Source organism: Stegodyphus dumicola, chromosome X1 (assembly GCF_044657685.1).
Source record: "Stegodyphus dumicola isolate Sdum_Otavi_A_Nest chromosome X1, ASM4465768v1".
Lineage (NCBI taxonomy): Eukaryota > Metazoa > Arthropoda > Arachnida > Araneae > Eresidae > Stegodyphus > Stegodyphus dumicola.
The window spans coordinates 171,601,916-171,623,663 of record NC_140780.1 but is presented as its reverse complement, the minus strand read 5'-3'; the positions used below and the strand labels follow the sequence as shown (position 1 = coordinate 171,623,663).

The 21,748-nt window shown below is 32.4% G+C and overlaps 1 protein-coding gene across 1 annotated transcript in view; it reads left to right on the top strand.

Moving 5' to 3' along the window:
• The window catches only part of LOC118203096 (uncharacterized), a 31,312-nt gene extending 14,619 nt beyond the window's left edge, over positions 1-16,693 (top strand). The window contains exons 2-4 of the mRNA XM_035375335.2: positions 7,878-8,158; positions 11,923-12,027; positions 15,633-16,693. Coding sequence (XP_035231226.1) covers positions 7,975-8,158; positions 11,923-12,027; positions 15,633-16,078 — 735 coding nt within the window. The 5' untranslated portion in view covers positions 7,878-7,974 and the 3' untranslated portion in view covers positions 16,079-16,693. The remainder of the gene's footprint in view (positions 1-7,877; positions 8,159-11,922; positions 12,028-15,632) is intronic.
• Positions 16,694-21,748: the final 5,055 nt, after the last annotated feature.

Below are 21,748 nucleotides of genomic sequence, written 5' to 3'. Positions count from 1 at the left end.
ACTTAAATCAACAGATATTTAGCTTTTAAAATTTCTGTCTGTTTCGAGGTGAAATATTAAAAATGATAGACTTTCCTCTTTTTTACCAGCCTTGTGCAATAAACATAAAAATAGGAGACACACTCGAACTACATAAAGTGAAAACATTAGCTGTTTGTAGTTTTTGATATTAAAGAAAAGTTTTGGTTTTTGTCTTTTCAACTCTTTGATAGTTACAGGATAAGTGCTTAGACAAAGAATGAAATTAACGTCTTCACTGTGCTATTAGTAGCTATTTTAAAACAGGAAAAATCTTGCTTTTATATTAGAACACGTTTACAGCTTCCCATACATGAGCAATCTAGGAGTGATATTCCTTTGATTAAGCAAATTAAAAAAAATATATATATATATTGTTTCATAAGAAAAAATGGAATTTAATTAAATAAACTTAATTTAAATACAAATTTAATTAAATATTCTTTGCGCCATTGCTGCAAGGAATGAAATTTAAATTTAAACAAATTTAAATTTAAATTTTAACAAACACGTATAAAAAAGCGAAAAAAAAAAAGAAAAAAAAAAGAAAGCCAAAATAATTTTTCAAAAAGATTTTAAAAAATGTGCAAACATATAAAAGATTTAATTCTCGAACTAATCTACAATATCATTTAAATTCAGAAGCATAAGCAAATCAAGTGCAAAACCAATCCATGAAAATAAATTCACTAATTTAGCAAATGAAAATTAATCCAAACAATTTTTTTTAAAAATGCATAAGTGAATGACTGTTGAGTAGACAGGAGACAGACATATCAAGGGGAAGTTGCCTCCAAACCTAACTCTCCAATCATTCAATTCGTGTTTCGTCATTCATGCAGGCAAGGGTAAAAGTCAAAACCAAAAGTAAAAAGTGAAGAATGTCCAAAAAGAAATACCAATAAAGTGGTACCCTTAGAAATTAGCATTTAAGAATTAAAGTTCTAAAAGGAAAATACTAAGAAACAAGTAAAGTATTAAATTAAACTTTTTTTTTTCAAAAATTAAATTAAAAAAAAATTAATTTTTTATAAAAAAATTAAAAATCTAGAAACCAATGTAATTTAGAAACCCTTGTCTACAGAAACCTCCCCGACACGAATATGCATATCAATAAAAAGAAACTAAAAAAGAATTAGACATAATCCATAAAAACCAATAAGAAACAAAAAGAATTAATTTACAATTTTTAAAAAACAAATATATACTTAAAAATATAATTTCATTGTGACTTGGAGAGTTGTGTAAATGATTAAACTTGCAGCATCAATCTGCATTATGGTGCGATACAAAGCGCGTCGGAAGTGCACAGAGGGTAGAATGTAAAGTGCGACAAGTGACGACATTTACAACCGCGCTGACGGCTTGGATACACGATATTGTAACGAAAGATGCCTTTAAGACGTACTCGAAGACGAACTATTTGTAACAATAGTTTTCAGACTTTGCGAGGGGTCGCATCATAGGGGTAAAAGAGGCCGGTTGTTCGAACATGCGGATTGGCCAGCAGATTGGTTGAAGCGATATGATCGTTGTCCATTGTTGGAACCAGTGGCTCAGCCAACGCATAGTCAGCCATCGTAGTGGCTCGGGGCATCCTTGGGTCATCAATGGGTGAGATGATCGCGCAATTAGAAGAGCCCACCTTCGCACCAACAATTACGCTTTCATCAATCCAACGCCACTTATTAACTCACAGGGATCCCGGGACATACAGGGATACGATTCGCAGAAGATTAGGTGACTCTCGGCTCAGATCTCTATGCCCATTAAGACGCTTACCATTGACACTCCACCATTAGCAGTGTCGTCTTACACGGTGTTGCTCTCGCTCAACCTGGACAGTGTCCAATTGGAGAAATGCAATCTTCAACGATGGATCACGATGTCTTTCAATGCTAATGACTGCCGTATACGTGTCTGGAGAAGGAGGCTGTCCATTTGTTACAGAGCGGCATACAGCCAGAACACAGGGTACGGCAGTCTGAAGAGCCATCAGCTGGACAGCCGTTCCTCATTATCCGTGCTGCGCTGTACTCTGACTGCTCACAGGTACGTTGACGATATTTTGCAGCCGATCGTATTGCCTATTTGCCTATGCTAGCAGGTCTTCCATTTTCTGTTTTACAACAGGACAATGCTAGGTCACATACATTACGACTTTCCCAACAATGCCTTCGACATATTAATGTGCTCAACTGGCCTGCTATTTTTCTTGTCAAACATGTTGGGCAGGCAGATTCAGCAGTGTACAAATATGCCCGAATTCTCTGAGCTGTTGCTCCATTCGTAGCACAATCTAACGCAGAGGGATATTGGAAAATTTAATAGAATCCATATCCAAACGAATATCGGTTTGTATAGCTGCCAGGGGTGATTTTACCACCTTCTGATTTTCACATTCTTTGTATTGCTACTTGTAAATAAAATTAATTTTCTCACAGTTTTTCATCATTTGTTTTTCTACTCGAACACTATACTACTACCGAGTTTCGTAGTTACGGCTCAGTTATTTCTAGGTGCATACATTTTTTTTTTTTTTTTTTGCAACAGAGGGTATCTTTAAACTTTTAAAAGAGTGAAATAATAAAATTAATGAAATTTTAAATCGATTGATAAATTTTAAGATTTCTTTGAACAATAAACGCTGTCACTTAGAGATTTTGATCAGTTTCTCGATACTATAAATAGATAAATTTCAGTAAAACTGATAAATCTAAATAACAGAAGAATGAATAAGCAGAGTTGTCTGCGGATATTTCCAGTTCTTCAAAATGATATAAACTGCACTTTAAAAGCTTGTATGATTAGCATAGAAACAAAATAGCGATTTTACAGTTTGTTTCAACCAAAAATCAGGTACGTGCGTTGTGAAATTAAATATATCTAAGCAGAAATGCGGAAGATCTGGTTCTCATTATAAATCTGATTTCGTGACCTTTCTAAGGAAAAGGAAAATTTCTTCGTCAAGCCTAATTTTTCCGAAATGTTTTTGATGAAATTTAGATGAAATTAGACTTAGCACTGTTATCAATTAAATTTAATACTAGTCTGTACTACACATTTGAATTGATTATTCTTTATTTTACATTTTAAGAATAAAATTAACCTACACATGAATTACATCAGGTATTAGGACCGCCAATATACAAAGAATTACGAGTGAAGCGTTTACTTCACTAATTCTCGTAATATCAGTATCAATGAATTGTACATGTGGAATGATCTATTTCACCACTAAGATAAATCAATAATTGAATAATATAATTAGCTAGTTGATTATATCTGGGTCTATATCATAACGTGGCCTTTATAAACTAAGAAAAACTAAATTGTAACTAAAATATATACTGTTTAAAATCTCAATTATTTAAAATATTTTTTGAAGCTTTCCACTTCAGGCTTCAAACTGATAAGTGTTCAGCTCTTATCATGTGCTATATCGGGTGCCTGCTCTACGAGCGAATCTGTCATCTGCGATATTCTTTGCGCATTAAGGAGAATTTCATCTGATAGTTCTGTTCTTCTTGAACTTATTTCAAGTTCGTTCATCTGGCCTATAAAGGAGATCTCAACGAACCCGTAGTTCAATTGACTGGTGTCAGGAGAGGAGACTCGTTGAATAGGCGGCAATTTCTTCAGTGGCAATGACTTTTACAGTCTCTAATTGTTTTCGAGTTTCTTTTCAATAACACTTCTCTCAAGGTCATCGAGTATATAGTATCTTTCATCATTTTACTTACTATTTCCTTCACTTTTATTTTCATCTCGAAAATAATAGTAGCAGGCATTGTGGCATTTCTCTTCAACGGAGTTCTTTATATCTATTTTCATTTCATCGGCGTTTACTTCAGATCGTGGAAACATGGATCATAAATAACTTTATTTCCGCTATTTTATCGATCTGATACTTTTTAACCTTATTTTCACACACATTAATATTCCGAAACGAAGAATAAAGGCTGTTAAAAGATTTCATGTTTCTTTAGAGTATAGTTTAAAAAAAAAAAAAAAAAAAAAAAAAAAAAAAAACGAGAGTAAAAATCTTAGGAAACAAGAAAGGAGGGGGAGGAAATGTCTTCGTTTACGACGCATAGAAAGACTGAAAAATAAAATGCGATATATAAGCTATTTTCTTTATTTGGCTGATTACTTTTATCTTTATTATATGCATTTACACATCATGTAGTGCAACTTCTCTGTTCATGATATATGTGAATAACTTATGTGATATGAAAGTACAAATAATCATATAAATAAGGAAAGTTAAGAGAATTTTTTAACTGCGGCATATTTCTATAGCGGCATATACATAAAAACTTGTCTTACAGAGTTTCTCAGAAGTGTTTCTATCTTACGAATATTCTTCATTTTGAACCCTTTTGCATTTATTGCAGTCAATTTTTCTTTGCAGTCAATTTTTCTAGAACTTTGCTTTAATAAGATAATCGAGTTAAATTTAAAGAGGCTTCGAGACGACAGATGTTACTTTAAATTAGCTTAAGAACATTTTTAAGAGTTCGGGAAGCAATTAGGATATTTCGGTGAAATACGTACAGTTTTGAGCCTAAGACTGTTCAAAGAAAAGTTTTCTAAAAATGGTGATAAACATTTTGATTAAGTCAATCCGAGTGTTTAAGGAAAATCTGAATCTAATTCACAAACTTTTGTAAAAAGTATAGTTGCATAAGAGATAAAGCTTGTTCAAGGAAATGTCTTCTAAAAATGGTGATAAACATTTTAAGACAATCCGAGTGTTTAAGGAAAATTCGAATCTAGTTCATAAACTTCAGTAAAACGTATAGTTGCATAAGCAAATTTCTGTATAATTGATACGCATTTGAGTAATCTGCAGCAAAGTGGTTAGTCACAGTATTTGCTTTTCTATAGATTACTCACTTATATATTTCTAGAAAAGGCATGTACAAAGGATGGCAAGTGCAATCGCGTCAAAGATTGAGAAGCTGTCATTCAAAAGACTTAATAAATTTGCCCAAAAGATTTTATTCCTAATGTTAACTTTAAAAACTCAAACGCTGGCACACACGTATAAGAAAAAGAAAATTTTGCTTTTTTAAAATTTACCTAATAGTAGAATTTAAAAGAAAATTAAAAGCAAACGAATGAGACATACACGCATAAATAAATAATAAATAAATTGAAAATGAGTGTAGATGGTAAAATAATATATAATGTACATACGAAAATGCAACTAAGCATTTCTTAAAAAATGAATCTAAGCCATAAATGGCAAGTTCATAGAAGAAAATCTTATAAAACCTCTTAGACAGAGAGATAAAACTACTCTAATATTTAAAAGCTTTCTAGTGAAATTAAAGAACCTCTACATTAGTATTTTAGAAATCAGTCGCTGAAAGAAAATTTCTTTTGGCTCCATGCCATTAATATTTGTAAAAAATTGCCATTTACAGAAAGGAAACGAAGTTATTTTACTAAAACGTATAATGACGTTCTCATATTCTTTTGTTTAACATGGAATTTACGAAATTATATGCCGTCTGAGAACTTTAATATTTTGATAGGAAAGATTTAATTTAAGAATTAGCTAATGATATATTTTTATATTATTCTTTGTTCTTATGTAAACTGCATTATATTATTACTTAACTTTCGCATTACAAACAGTTACCTTTCCGATTAAAATTAACGATAAACAGGAAAAAATATGAATTTATATTTAACATTCACTTTAAAACTGCCAATATTAATATTGGCAGTTTTAAAGTTAATGTATTGTAGAGTCATCAGGTTATTCTGATGCTGAAGACTTGAAAAATGAACAATGCCCTCGCCGGGACTAGAGCTTCTCGAATACGCGCCGAGTGTGCTACCGTTACACCACGAACGCAAGCAGAAAGAAGGGAGAATATACCTTATATTATGCTTAGTTTTATCAAGTTTTAAAACTGTGATATGAATGGGTTTAGTGTTGAAAATTAATAATTTTTTACAAGTCCTTCACATTTTATACCACATGAACAGGACTGAGTGATGGTGAGATAACCGAAAAAGTTGGATAACAAGGAGCTATCAAAGCTGGGTTATAAATTAAACATTTTATTTCAAGCTTTATTCTATGAAAGGCAATGAGATATACGGTAAATAATGTTGCTTATTTATTTATTTATTGCGCTTACAATAATAAAATTATTTCTTTGAAAATGAGGATAGGCCTGTCATAGTAAATTTGATTAAATGTGTACTGTTTTCATGAAAAGAACGGACTATAGTGAGAGATAACGAAGAAAGCGATAATATAGACTATAAAAAATTAATAAATTATATTGTAAAAAAGATAGTTAATAAATGTCTTTCTGTAGCGTAGCTCTTCTTTTAGTTGCAGCCAGGTCGAAGCAACAAGAATAGTAACCTCAATACAGCACATTAATAGTGTTATCGGTTTGCTGTTTGACATACATCAGGATAATAGTAGTAAGTCAAGAAATAGTAACAAGTTAATACATCAATTGTTTCCCGCTTATAGTTGATATACCATTTTTTTAATATGAGTCTGGTTTTCCTGGTGTAATGGACGAAATGAAATGTCGGTCAATTCGAATAATCAGAATTCTGCTAGGTATTTAAAAAAATATCCGCCATTATATTGGCTTATTTGTAAATTTAAGTCTTTTCTCTAAGAATAGGAATTATTTTTACTAATTTTTACTTACTCCGCTCCTGTTGCTGTGGCTAATCTCATTTGACTTAATCAGGACAGGCCCACAAATCTTACCGTAACAATGGGTGCAAGACTGCATCTGTCATTGGCATGAACCTTGAGCGCTATACAGGTGACAATACGATTTTGCGCAAGTATTATTATTATTTACGTTCTGCGCCATAAGGCACTACGCGGAAGGGTAGGATGCCTTCGTGGAGGACTTTCTAAGGAGAAAAAGTCTCGTATTAACACGTTACACATGGGGAAATCCACGAAAATGCCCATGCAGCCAGCCTATTCGCGGGATTCGAACCTCGGACTGAACTACCAGTGTTCAGGGCTTTACCACTCGGCCACTGGTGGGCCGATTTTGCACAATTAGGTTCTGATTTTAAAGGAGAGCACTCCTGGTCGAAGGGTCTCCGTCCTTTCCTCCCTTACCATCAAACCACTCCAAAGGACTTTCGCCACGCCGCATATTTTGAGAGCCATCATGTCGCACAGACACTAAATATTTATGAACATGCACGTCTTCTCTGGGATTCACACCAGAGTCCTCCGGTACGGCAGTCAGCTTCACTAACCACTATACCGTCTAGGCGGCTTATTTACATTGAATGGTGTTTATGAGTAGTTTACGAATATGAATTGTTTTATTTAAATTAATTTGTCGATTACACAGTTTTGGACGACTATCTAAATTTTGTTAATGTCATTTAAAAATTGTAAACGTTGCATTTTTCAGAAAATGCACATATTAATAATTGTCATATGACTACACTACCGCATAAATGATTAATACGATAGCATAACCATATGAAAATAATAATTTACCATATATATGCTTCTTATCTGTTCGCAAACCATATACATCAGTTTGGCAACTGATAAGAAGCAGTTTGTATTGATGAGATGAATCAGTTAATTTACTTAGTTCAAATGTGTCAGTTATTAAAGTTAATTTATTGATCTATTAATATGGCTTTGTTTAAATAAACAATGCATTATGAATTTTCCAGCCTGATGGCCATAAATACAAATACTATGAAACACGAAGGGGTCAATATTACAATGCATTTTTTTTAAAGTATAAGTTATTTTTCTAACTATTATTTCTCATTAGTTTTGTATTTGACTGCTGATAATAACTAAAAAGGTTTTTCTTCTCTTTCATCAGCAAATGAGTTAAGAAGATGAAAATCACAGTAACAACAACAGAGGGATGAGAAGGTTTTAACTGACAAAGAAGCTTCGTTCTTCCATGTTTCAACTTCATGAATGAGCGTTTGTCCATCATGTCGGATAAGGGAAGTCGTACGGCGATATTCTCTTTCATTGACGTCAAATATGACGCGGACATTCTTCCATACGAGACCCAGAAACAACTCTTGTCCAAAGCTTTTATGAGTGATAGTATTTTCAAAACAGGAGAGCTGTTGGAAACAATGGAAAAAAGAGGTCTAGTATTTTTTTAAAAAAATTGAAGATGATTAAAATATCCCCCTCGCAAGCCTTAGTAACTTTATTTGAAGAAAGTATTTATATTTGTCAAAGTTATACTGCTAATTGCTACACACATATCAGCGGTGAGGACTCTTTTTTACGCTCAACTTAAATCTTTTAATTTCCTCTTTACAGATATAATTGAATCAGCAGGATCATCTCTAAGACAAATAAAATGACCTTCGCAACCATTATATTGACCTTCAAGAGAGAATTCTACACATACACATGACAGTAATTTATCTCCTATTTCTCTTGTCTCCGGTCGAGTAGAACATAATATGCCCATTACAGTAAACACACTGTTCCCTTTCTATTATCTCAGCCTGACGCTAGAAACTTGTAAAATCAGTAAAAAATTTTAACTGCGATAATATTTTAGGGTCAGATTTATTTTTAAGAGCGATTCTTATTAAATAAGAGATCTCGATTGATATTTTCAGTGAAGAATTTTTTTTTAATGTGTAAAAATTAAAGTTATCGGAAACAAAGCGAAGAATAGCTGAAATCGTAATTTTTATGAAAACAAAATTAATCTTAGACTAGATTTCTGCCGAACAGTTATAGAAAGTAAATCTTAAAAAAACATTTATTCAATTTCTGACTTACACCTCTACTTTTAAAACAGTTAATTCTTTTAATTAAGAATATTAACAGATTAGATACATAATCCCTTAAGAAAGAATTTTATTTCTTCAAATATCAGAAGCACTGGAAATACTATACTTAGCAATGAAAATATTTCTTCAACTGAAACTAATGAAAAAGAAGCTTCACATTACAAATTAATCTTTCTTAATCAAAGTCAGTTTTCGTTATTTCTAAATAGATTTATAGTAGTACACTTTCTTAATTTAAAAGAAACAAAGAGAGTAGTCTAAGCAAAAAAAGCGTTGCTAACATTTTTTTTTTGGAGGAGGATACAAAAATCTTTCGTGTGAATTTTGGGTTAAAAGCTATTTGCAAAGAGCAGGATCAGTTATTAAAAAATAGCTTTGTACAGAATATATTTTTACAAAGACAGAATAACCTACTTTCTAAAGCAGTAATGATCACACAGCAAATTTTTCAGCGGAATCTGTTGTTACAACACACATTGTTCACGTGTAATGGAGTTATCAAATCTAAGCGACTCTAGAAGAAATTTTTCCGAGAAACGAATTTCTTGCAGCCCTAGTTTAAACGGGAAGGTTCCTAACCGAAACTATTTTCCTGGATGCTGTACCCCGGATGCGAATTTCCGACCTACAAATTGTTATTGCTACCGTTTTTTTTTTACCAAAAGGTTTGTAATAATTATTCCCTTATCAAATTCTGTTGCTTTGTGAGAATTTTGCCGCCGATCTGTAATCGTAGAGAAAATGTTTTTGTTAATTTTATTCGCGAAAGAATTAAATTAACAGCGATATGCAGGAATATTTCGAGATCTGATTAACGGACTTTAGAAAGAATATGAACAAACGTAGTTTCAGAAAATGAATTCTTGCCTCTCTTCTTCACATCACGTGAACGACTTTTGCATTTGAATGTCCATTGGTCTATTTTGGAAGCTACTCTCATTACTGCGATACTAATGTGCACTAAGGAAATTCGTATTCCGGGTACATACGAGGAACATTTTATAGTTCTGTCTTGTATAGATTTTCACCAAAGAACTTGTTACCGACCGATCAGAAGTCAACCGATCAGGTATCCCGAAAACGAAAATTCCCGGAAATGTTTTTTTCGACGCAGAGTTACGGGTTGTTATCAGGTCTGATAGCAATTTAAACTTAGTTAGCTACACGTTTAGTTTTTTAGGATATCTGATTAAGTGACTTAAGGTGAAAACCAGCTCTTAAGTAAAAGGCTACGGAAAGCGGAGACATTTTCGCCAGGGTCGCAAAACATCCGCCCCTACGTAGCCGGAAAATTGCTTCTAGTGGGATTGTTTCGTCCAGGAGATCAAAATATTAAACCAATGCTGGGAGAAAATCGCTTCTCTGAAATGTTTCTTCTAGCGTCTCGCTTACCTAGATGATAATCCCATTATTTTTAAGCGAAGCTTACTGATGTAATGGCTGGAAGAATAAAATTAAACGAAAATAAGAGTATTGCTTAAGTTGCATTAACTGTATTAACGAGCCTATATCTGACCATTGATGAAGTAGACTTTTATACTGCTATAATTTTGATCCCATATTCTCTTTCAATAACAGTACAGTAAACTAAATATTTGAGTCTTTTGCGAAGAAATTTTAAAGTTAGTATGTTATTATTTACCCTATTAAAGAACGTTAAGGGGAGAAAAACAGGTTCTATATGTAATATGTAAAAGTTTTTGTATGTAAAACTTTCTAATTTGGATAAATTTTAAGAACTTGGAAAAAATGTTATAATTATGGGATTCATGGCACTTTCGCTCGGTGGAAAAATAGCAAAGAGCTCAATTTTAGAAGATATAATAAATATTTTGGTAGATAAAAATTTTCCAAACTTTAGCATTTCTATGAAATAAAATTTAAAACCAATATTCATGTATTAATTTTCTGACCTAAAAGGTACTTTTTGGAGTTTGCACTGGAAACCTTGACATGCTTAATTATCTTTAGCAATACTTGTACATGATTTTCAAAAATTTTAATTAATAACTACCTACAGAAATTTTGTCTTACGAACAGGGACATATTTTCAAAATTGGAGACCCAAATTGAAATCTCTTATGAAAGCTACGCAGTAATTTTTTTATTATTTTTTCACGTAATAACAGTTACTGATAAGAATTATAAACAGTATTTCGTAAAAATTAACTTTAAGGAATAATGTCACCTCTTCATTGTTCAGTTTATTATATGAAGTTCAAAATACAATTCAAGCCACAGTCTTGTTTTCTTTCTTTCTTTCTTTTCTTTTCTTTTCTTTTTTTTTTTTTTACAGATAAGTAAAAAACAGGGGGGAACTAAAAAGTACTTATTATTTTATTACAAATGTTTAACAATTAGTTAAATTAATTAATTAACATTTGCAATCATTTGATACCAAATTAATGTAATTAAATTACTTCTCAATTCACTAATAAAATACACGAAGAAAATGTAGACTTTAAAAAAATTCAGTTTTTTTTTTCACTCGAGGCGTCATTAAATGATAGCAGTTACAACTGAAAATGCAAGACAACGACTGAGTGTCTAATTCTGAAGAAAGCAAAGGAAAGCTAGAAGTAGAAAATTCTATTCCTTCATTTAATGTTATATTTTAAAAATCTAGAAATGGAAATAAAATTGCATAAAACTACACATAATTTAAACATTTATAAACAATTATCACACACCGCTATTCGTGCTCGCGTGATGAGAATAGTTAGCTCACCGAGGGTCGAATCCCAGAGCTGAATTTTATCGTTTCTCGTTCAGAAAAGCGATTTTTACATACAGTAAGGGGATTTGCAGCTCCGCCTGAAAGTGGAGGCTGGATCAAGTACTAGTATTCTCTTGCGCAAGTCAGGCCCTACGTTTGTGGGTGCTTTCCTTTCGTCTGACAAAACTAATCGCTTTTACAAGATGAGATGATTCCTCAGAAATATAATATTCGCTCCATGCCACTTTTTATTTAGAGATTTATACTCTTTTTATTATTTTATGATAGCAACATACTATTTAAAAGAATGTGTATTTCGAAGTTAAACGTAAGTTTTTTTTTACTGAATGATTTGGTAAGATGTTGAAATTTCTCTTTTGCAGCATTATATCCTATGATCCATTGCCGTTCGATATCGAAAAAGGAAATAGAAGATGTTCAGTTGTTGAAGCTGAACAGCTTGGGAGAAGAATTTGTTCTGAGACAAGGTACTTTAAATTCATTGAATAATCTGATATATTAAACTTGATACCACTTTCTTTTTCCCAAAGGAAATGTTTCGTTAACTCTATAATTTGGTTTTGTTGTTTGATGGTTCTGTGCTGCTCTCAGAAAATGCCAATAACGAAATTAAACATCTCATCCAGTGGTCTTCAAACGGGGTTCCGCGGAACCCCAAGGTTTCAGGATACTCCGCTAAGGATTCTATATGTCAAAACAAAAATTCGGAAGATCCTTCGAATACCATACGGACCACAAAATTATATATTTTGCATAGTTGGTGTTCTTTGGTAACACGAAGTGGTATCCAAACACCTAACAGACTTGGAGAGAATTATCGCTCGTCTGAAGATAATGACAGAGCCTTCAGAATGCTACAAAATAACCTTTTAAATCAGAATCTTGAACATAAAATGCACGTATTGCGCTTAACAAAGTCAGCCAACCACTTGTGGTGAGATAATTTAAAAAGTAACAGTTAGATTCAAATTAAAACTAAATCTACTAATCGAATATTACTTCATTTATTTAATGTCAAGCTGGCTCAAACTTTTCACCGGCGTAACAGTTTAAATGTCGACTATTACTATGCAAAAACTACAATTTTATCTGAAGCAGCGAAACCTAGTTATGTGGTCTCGAGAGGCAGAAACAGGCTCTGTTTTACAATCCAAAAGCCTTTAAATACTCTTAGCATAATTTGCATTCTGGTAGAGAAACGGAAAGAAAAAGTGAGAGTAAAGAGCTAAATCATAATACCTGGTTAGATCCGGGTTTCTTAAACTGTGGGTCGCGAAGCAAGGCGTCGCCAACAATTTTAGCAATTTTGATATTTCTGTAAACTTATTATAATAATTTTACAATTACAAATATTTTTACACGATGTGTCTGAAAATAGATAAAGATAAGACAATACAGACCAAGGGAAAAAAAAAAAAAAAAAAAAAAAAAAAAAAAAACCGAAAACGTTTCGACGCATTCTTTTTATAATATAAACGTTCAATTTTCTTGCTTTGCAAGTGACGCTGTCATTTCGTCTGTTACTTATTTAAAATTTTCACATTGTTCTATGTCTTAAAATTAGAAATCAAAGTTAATGACCTAAAACTGCAATAGTATATTACAGCGCAAGTGAAAAAAATCGACAGTTTCACTCACGCGTGTGTCGGTTTTGCGCAATACTTATGGGGTCCCACAAAAGTTTTGTAAATATTATGGGGTCCTGGGGGTTGCGAAAAAAATCTCAGCTATAAAAAGGGGTTGCGAATGAAAAACGTTTAAGAAATCCTGGGTTAGATTAACATAATGGAACGTTACAATGTGAAATTATTAAAGATTCTCTTAGTTCCGACAGTTACTTAAGTAATATAAAACAGAAGAATGAATTTCATTAATAAAATTTTAATGAAATAGTGATTTTCTCTTCCATATAAAGTATGAGAAAAATTAATATGTTTAAATTTCTTTTTTTAAGATTTTTAATGTTCTTTTTTAACATTTATTTTTATTTATTTATTTTATTATTATTATTATTATTGTTATTTTTAGTTGTAAGGATTATGTTAATTTTATTAACAGTTAAATTTTAAGTTAAAGTTCCTTTCCTGTCAAATTCTCTGTCTGTATATTCTCTCCAACTACTCTCAAAGCTAAAAAAAAAGAAAGTTAGTTCCTTTCCTTAAGTTGAAAAATAAGTAAAAAGGAAAAAATGTGGTTTTCATGCGCTCCCGGATTCGACAAAATAATTTTTATGTTCCTCGAGACAACAAAGTTTGCAGCTCCTTCAAGTTAAACTTTTTGATTATAAATGCAACTTTTATTCATTGAAATACTCAAATTACAAGATTACGAATCGATTGCCCGCAGATTTATATACAAATGAATCTACGAATATTTTTCAAGGAAGATCTGGTTCTGTTGCAGATATGATACATTTAATAAAACGTTTTGCTACGTGGAATGTCTTCAATCGTTTTTGAGTAGGACAGGCTCAGATCCTCCTGCATTCGCTGCTGTGAAGATTTATTTTTGATAGCTTCTCCGTGAAACTCCTAGCTTAGTTGGCTTAGTTGACAGTCTGCAAAGACGACTAGTAGTCTTTGCAGCCTGTCAACTAAGCCAGAAATCTGTCTAACTCATGTTTTAGAAGTTCTCAAATATTCAACACAAACATATTTATTTATTTATTTATTTTATTTTACTGCAGATGCGTAACTTCTTCCCTCAGCAGTTGAGCTTTAATAAACTACCTCTAACAACACTGTTTTATGTGAAATTATAAGGCATTTTCTCCGTCATTTATTCCCGTATTTCTCCCTCGCCTTCGTGATGTAACTGGAAGCCGGTCTGTCTAACAGTCGAAAGTTCTGTAGTTCGAGTCCAGACGAGGGCACAATTTTTATGTTCCCTGAAGACTAAAATTTCTTAATGGTCATACAGAGGCGCATGAACTAAAAAAAATGGTGTGGTGGATGATAATTCGTCACCACCAGAATTTGGCGACTGGTATCTATCCACCACCCCAATAGCCCTTTAGGAGGTTTTTTTTTTTTTTTTTTTTTTTTTTTGTAATCTATGCAAGGAAAGGGAAAATTACCTTAATAGGGCATGGGAACCCTTCTAACCTTCACACAAGCTTTGCAGCGCGCTTCCCTACTTTCAGTTGATGATCAAGTGTGCACAAGAAGGAAGAAGACAATAATTGCCATTCCCTAATAAGTAAGTTTCTAGCGCTTTGAGAGTAGTTGGAGAGAATATACAGACAGAGAATTTGACAGGAAACGAACTTTAACTTAAAATTTAACTGTTAATAAAATTAACATAATCCTTACAACTTTTTTATTTATTTATTTATTTATTTATTTTGTAAGCAAGAGAGAGGAAAAAGGAGCAACGCCTTCGCTGGGAATCGATCCACGGACCTCTGAAATACGCACCCAGAGTGCGGACCACCACATCACGAAGGCAAGCTAAGAAGGCAGGAGAAATACCCCCTTTTAAACGGCGACTGGGGCTTAGGGGACCCAATCGCCAAATCCTGGGTGTGGAGAATCATCATCTATCACCCTTTTAGTTCGGGCGCCACTGTAGAGACATTAAGCAATTTAGAAGCCGGAGACTTGAAAAATGTGCAACACCTTCGCCGGGAACCACGGTCCTCTGGAATACGCGTCAAGCGTTCAGACCACCACACCACGAAGGCACGCTAAGAAGGCGGGCAAAATATCTTGTAAAGTGAGGGAGAGAGATGGCAATTGACAAGGCCACAACTACTCACTCGTCAAATCTGCACGAACCATTTGTCTTCTATAAACTGATTAAAAGTCAAATCGCTTAAAAAAACTATTTGTTTCCTACGCATTGCCAAATTATTATTATTTTTAACATACTTTGAATTAATGAAATGTATAATCATTCTATATATTAAAGAAAAGTATAATCCAATAATCATTTTAGGATAACTCCGCTTTGAACAAACTTGGTTCCAGATAAATTAAAAAAATATCTTTCACATTATTTATGTTTTCTTGCATAATGGAATTTTTATAATTAAACTGTCGAAAATAATATTGTTTTATTTATATATTTGCAGGAATTTATGTTGAAAGTAAAAGCCATCAGTCAACTAAACGCTTGGCTGAAGCAAAGTATAAAGATGACATAGCTTACATTTTTATGGGATTTAAAAGCGTTGATCCTACTTATAGTGAAACTCTAGAGAAATCTTGGAAAGATTGGACAGGGGCACGTTTGGTCAATTCGTGTCTCAGGAAAGAGTTCTACATCAGTCGTTATTCATTTTTTCATAGGATAACACCAGCTGATCCCGAACTTTTCATGTACATTTTGCTAATTGAATGCCATAACGTCAACAGCGCCAATAAAACATATCTCTTGGATTTTGTACAGAAACTCAGAGTAGAAAGAGTATTTGGATATTTAACTGTGTATAGGATAGAAACTTTAACCTCGACTTCAGCAATCATAAAAGGTCTTCTGTCGGAACACGATGAATTTGTTAGTAAAGTTGATATTTGACAAATAATCGAACAACTACTTTTAACATAAAGTCTTCGTAGTGTGGTAGAAATAATTTGGCTTAGTAAAGTAATTTAGATAAAAGTGATAGACATTAAATTATATTAATAGTAGTCCGATAACTTAGAAAACGGTCTGTTTAGAAAATCGATTTTCATTTGGACTAACTTGTTTAAAGTTTAGAATTATATTAATTAGTTTAGATTACCTTAGCTGCTGAGTGATTTCTTACTTCTCTGAAATTCCATTTAATTACCAAATAATCAGATAGTTATGGAAAATAATTGATCATTAACAGAAATGATCTTAATCAATGTGTACATGTAATTGAGATTGTATTTTTTTCGCAAATCCTTTTTCAAAATTATTCGAACAACAAAGAACAAAAATCAATTGTTTGGAAAGATAAAGCTAAAATCTTCTCAGTTATTAACTACCATATCTTCACGTAGAATATTTCATTATAAGCAGACTAATTCTGGAGCAGACTGAGACTCTTTTCTAAGTTGCTGGACTGTAACTGTTTTATTGTAATTACATTGCAACATATCATTCTCGTCCTATTTTGGCTACAGCGAACTTTCATACTGGAATTAATTAAAGGTTGTTTATTGATTTATTGGAAAAATTATTAAGGCATTTAATTGCTTTTCTATAGAAAATCAAAAAGCAATACAGAAGGTCATCTAAAAACGAATGGATTTGGATATTCAAAAATAAGCTGAATTTCTAACTTATGCACACTTACTGCTGTACAGCCGGAAAGAGAATATAAAGTATGATATGAAATGTTCTTTGAGTATTAAGCTAAGATATACATTTGCTGTACATTTTTCCTTGGTAAGCTATGTAAGGAACTATATCGAAACACAGTACTTTTTCGTAGCTTTTTCGAATTTGTTTCAATTTATAACCGGCTTAGTTTTGTACATTAGTCCTAATGCTTAGTTTATTCATGTAATATTAACTGTTACTTAAAATTCATATACATTAACGCAGTTCAGTTATTCGAAAACGACTAGAGTTATAGAGATACTAGAGATAAACAGATTAATCTTTCTCTATCCGGCGCTTTCAAAGGAAGAAAAAAGCTAGTTAAAAACTTGTTTATTTTGTCTTCCTTAATTATTTTGTAAGCATAAAATTTGTTTAATTTACTAGTGGAATCAAGAATTATAAAAGTTAAATGCTGCCTTATATCATGTATGACCAAAATGACAAGTCTTGATAAGAAGGAAATAAAAGAAAATGTCTGCTAGTAAGGAAGAGATGACACAGAGAAGAAAATGCACGGCCTAATAGCATATATATATATATACATGTGTGTGTTTGTATTAGTATATATGTATGTATATACTAATACATACAGTATTATTATATGTGTATTAGTATAATCTATTACAAGTAATGATGTAAAATTACTTGATGACGTAGAAACGTAGAAAGATAGAACGTATAATGTTGCATCCGTAAAGGAAAGCAAACTTGGCACTCGAGGCAGATTAAGTATTCATCTTTATTTCAGTTGTAGTTAAACACTTTGTGGCCACAGTTCACTAGGCACATTAATCTTGCCTGTTTCAGAGTAGTTACATTTTAGATACTATTGCGACAGGAAGACAAGCAGTACGCCAGCGTTTTAGTGCTAAGAGGAGTAGAAGTTGAAAACTTGAAGCTCACCAAGAAAAAGATCTCAGTTCTCGAAATTTTTAGTTCAGGTTCCGAATTAACTACGTGATGAGCGTTATGCAAGCCAAGTGAGATAGAATGATCTAGAAATGGTGGAATCCATAAAAATTGCTGTTTTTAGAATAAAGATGGGGGAACTAATAATAATAACTGAGATTAATAAATTTTCTTTTATGAACAGTTATTAACTACTGAAGGTATAGTTTTCAGTTGTGACGAGGAGATAGAGGAAATGTCGCCTAAGTATTATAAAGCCAAAAATTCTTTATATATTACATCTACCATGAAACAGTGGAATATTTCCCATATGGATAAATTTAATTTCATACGGATGGTCAAGTTACTAAATAGTAATAACTTCCTGCTTAATGTAAGTTATTTCAATACACTAAAATTTCCAATTTAGTTAAAGAATATAATTTGATTAAAAAAAGGTCGATTTTACGTTTTAAAAAATGTAATGCGATTACTTCTGCTTATTTAAGATTTTATGAAGAGTGGTTTGTGTAAGATATACCACTAAAGCAGAGATTTTTAAGCAGTCTTTTTAATTTTTTTTCTTCCCCATTTCATATATCGGAGTGATTCCTTTTCATTTGAAATTATCTCTATTTTAAGACATAATTTTATTTATTTTAACGTTTATGCAATGACGAGCTTTTCTTACATCTGTTATAAAAAACTGGAAGTTTATCACAGGAAAAGCGAAACGTAACACTTTTAAACCACATTTTTACCAAAACTTGTATCTGCACTTACCATTATCTGTTTACAAAAGAGACAATCCATTCTTTTTTATGCACTTTCAAGAATTTCAGCTGTTTGAAAGAGACACTTACTCTGTGACCTTATATGAGATATGAAAAAAATAACAGCTTCTATTCACAAACCGATAAATAACTGCTTGTTCAGAGATATACGTTTATCAACAATTCTAAGTTATCGAGTTTCTTCAGAACTAAAATAGGTAATTAGAAGACTGGTCATCGCATTGAAAGAGGAAAAAGTCATCGCAATTTGCTGGCCTGTTTTTTTCCCCTTAATTCTATTCACGAGACATATGACATTAGATTCTTCTGACCAATGAAGCCAAAAATGAACAAAGGAAAATTGTATTTATATTTTCTTGATTATTTAAACAAAAGTATCCTTAATGTACCGATTCTATCGTTGTAAAAAAAAGAATTACAGCAAGGACTATGCTGCAGCTGCTGCTGATTAACCCCAAAATTTCGGATATATTGCATGCATGTGAATTTTTGATAAAAATACGCATCTTGAATCATTTCCCAAATTTTTTGCAATTTTTGCATTTGCAAATTTTTCCAGGACCGATTTACTTAAGGCCAGTCGGGAGACTTGTCCCAGGGCCTCTACTTTTGGAAAAGTTTTCAAATTTAAAATGCATAACATTATATATATATTTTTCACTTCTAAAGTCGGTACTGCTCTGTTATCAGGACAGAATTCAGAAATTTATGTATGTATGTATGTGATCATGTATGCATTTATGTAGGTATGCATTTATGTACGTACGAATGTATGTCTGTGTATACATATACACATAAATGCTCACGCATACATACACATGCGCATACATACATTACATTTCTGAATCCGATTCCGGTAACAGTACCCTAAATTCTATAAAATTAAAAACATAGGAAAATTTTTAAGAATTTTTAAGGGTCTCGTATCTACTATATGTATGTGTGTGTGTGTATGTATGAATTAGGTAGAAAGATCTTCTGTGCTTCTTTGGCCTGAATAAATAAGCCTAAATAATAAAGGTAATCAATAAGCTTATCTTTCCAAAAACTAAGATCATGCATACAGTTTTATATTTTAAACAACACGTAATAAATTGAAATCATGAAACTAAAATATAACAAAGAAAAATTATTTTCTGTTTTGTTTAAATGCTTTGAAAGGGTAAAATATTGAATACTTAATTATTTCACGAATTATGCAATTCGCGTCAGTGATATATAGGATTGCCATACTTCCCATATTACTCTTTGTCTCGTTTTCTCCCTAAACTCCCCATAAAAAAGCGGCGCGCGGCGATACAAAGTATACTTACAGATAGAAAATATATTGATCAGAAGTCATGTCTAATAAAGCTATAGGAATACGTGTTTGCTATTCCAACCCACAGTGCAAACGTGGAGAGAATATTTGTTCATTCGACTGGGTGCATAAGCTGCTACGATGTATGGGTATCTCATATTCTAATAGAGCAGAATATAAAAAGGCAAATCGACAACTTTGTAGCGCCAGATACAAAGTTGTCGATTTGCCTGTTTCATTTTCCAGGTTGGCGTGTTTCTCTTACATCTTGAGAGCAGAATATGTTTACTCGAGATTCGGCATCTGATTCTTTGCTGGTAAAAATAAAGCTCGTTTTTTTAAACGGTTCATTATTGGAGAAGAAAAGTGAATATTATACAATAATGTTATAAGTAAAAAATCATGGGATAAGCACATATACACCACACACACACATAAAAAAGAAAACGAACGAGACCTTCTTTGGTAAGGAGAGGGGACTGCATCCGAAAAATTAATGCTCTGTGAATAGTGGGACAACAAAGGAACTGAATATGAATTTTTAGACTATGAAAGACAATGAATTTTTGCCACCAAATCAGGCAAAAAATTCGGAAAAATACTATATCCCAAATAGCAAAAATCGAAGCAAAGCGCCAAACCGATCTTTCAGGTGATGGCTTTCGTCATGACAATGTTCGATCGCACATTTCGATGAATGTCAGACAAAAACTTACTGACTATAGCTAAGCTATTTTATTGCCTTCCCCCATATTCACTAGACCGTGCTTTCTCGGATTTTCATCTCTTTAGGTCACTTTAAAATTCTTTGAATGGTCTCTAATTCACGTTTTTGGAGAATGGCAAATAGCACGTCGATAACGTCTTTATGAATAAATCTAATGACATTTAAAAAAGAAAGGAATTTTATAGCTGACAGAGAGATGGCAAAATGTCATAAAATAAATTGGTTTTTATATGATCCAATGATCGTTTCTTATGTTTTTGTACTGCTTCATTTTTATTTACAATCAAAAAACTGCAGAACTTCCCGAATGACCCAATATTTTTCATAATGCCAACTCAATGGCTGGAAGAAAGAATGGAGGCAACTGAAGCAATTTTGATTTGCCATTATAATTTTAAAAATGACTTGTCCCTAGTTTTAGAAGAAAACAAAAATCATATAGTAACTAAGAAATTAAAATCAACTTTAAAACACGACTGGGCTAAAAAAAGTCAAAGTATTAGTCTTTTCAGAAGCAAGGGTGCCTTGCATCTTTTTTATTATTCTACGAGTTTATTTTATTAGATTGTTAAAAAAATCGATAAAGTTTAAGCAAGGGTAAAATAAACCACTTCCGGCATATTTTCGCTCATCCGGCATATTTTCGCTCATCTTCTCAATTTAAAGACTGAACAATATCTACGAATGGCTAACCTGGAAAGCAAAGACGTTTTTAAAAGCGTACACCAAAAGTCTCCAAACATTTTAGGCCACATTGGTTCTTTCATGAAGCTTCGAGGGCCAAGAGCCAGTTCATTCATCATACCACGACGATACAATTTTGATGAACAGGATACACGTTTTCTTAAACGAGGCACTGAGATCTTTATGATTGGATCTATACGATAAGATCTTACGAAGAGCCTTGTTTTTTAGACTTTCATGAATTCACCTAACATAAGTTTCTTAAAGCCGTTTTTAAACATTTTCAAAAATATATTTTTGTCCCAGAATATTAGAGATTTCTTCCGTTTAGTATGTACTTTACTTTTTAATATATTTACTTCCCCGTTGTTATAATTTATCAACGCATTTTGTTTACATTTTGATCAGGTGGAAACTTTCTCTCATAATTATTTTATATTTTGGGCAAGTTTTGTGTGAAAAAAATATCTCCAAAATTAAAATAAATTACAACATATACA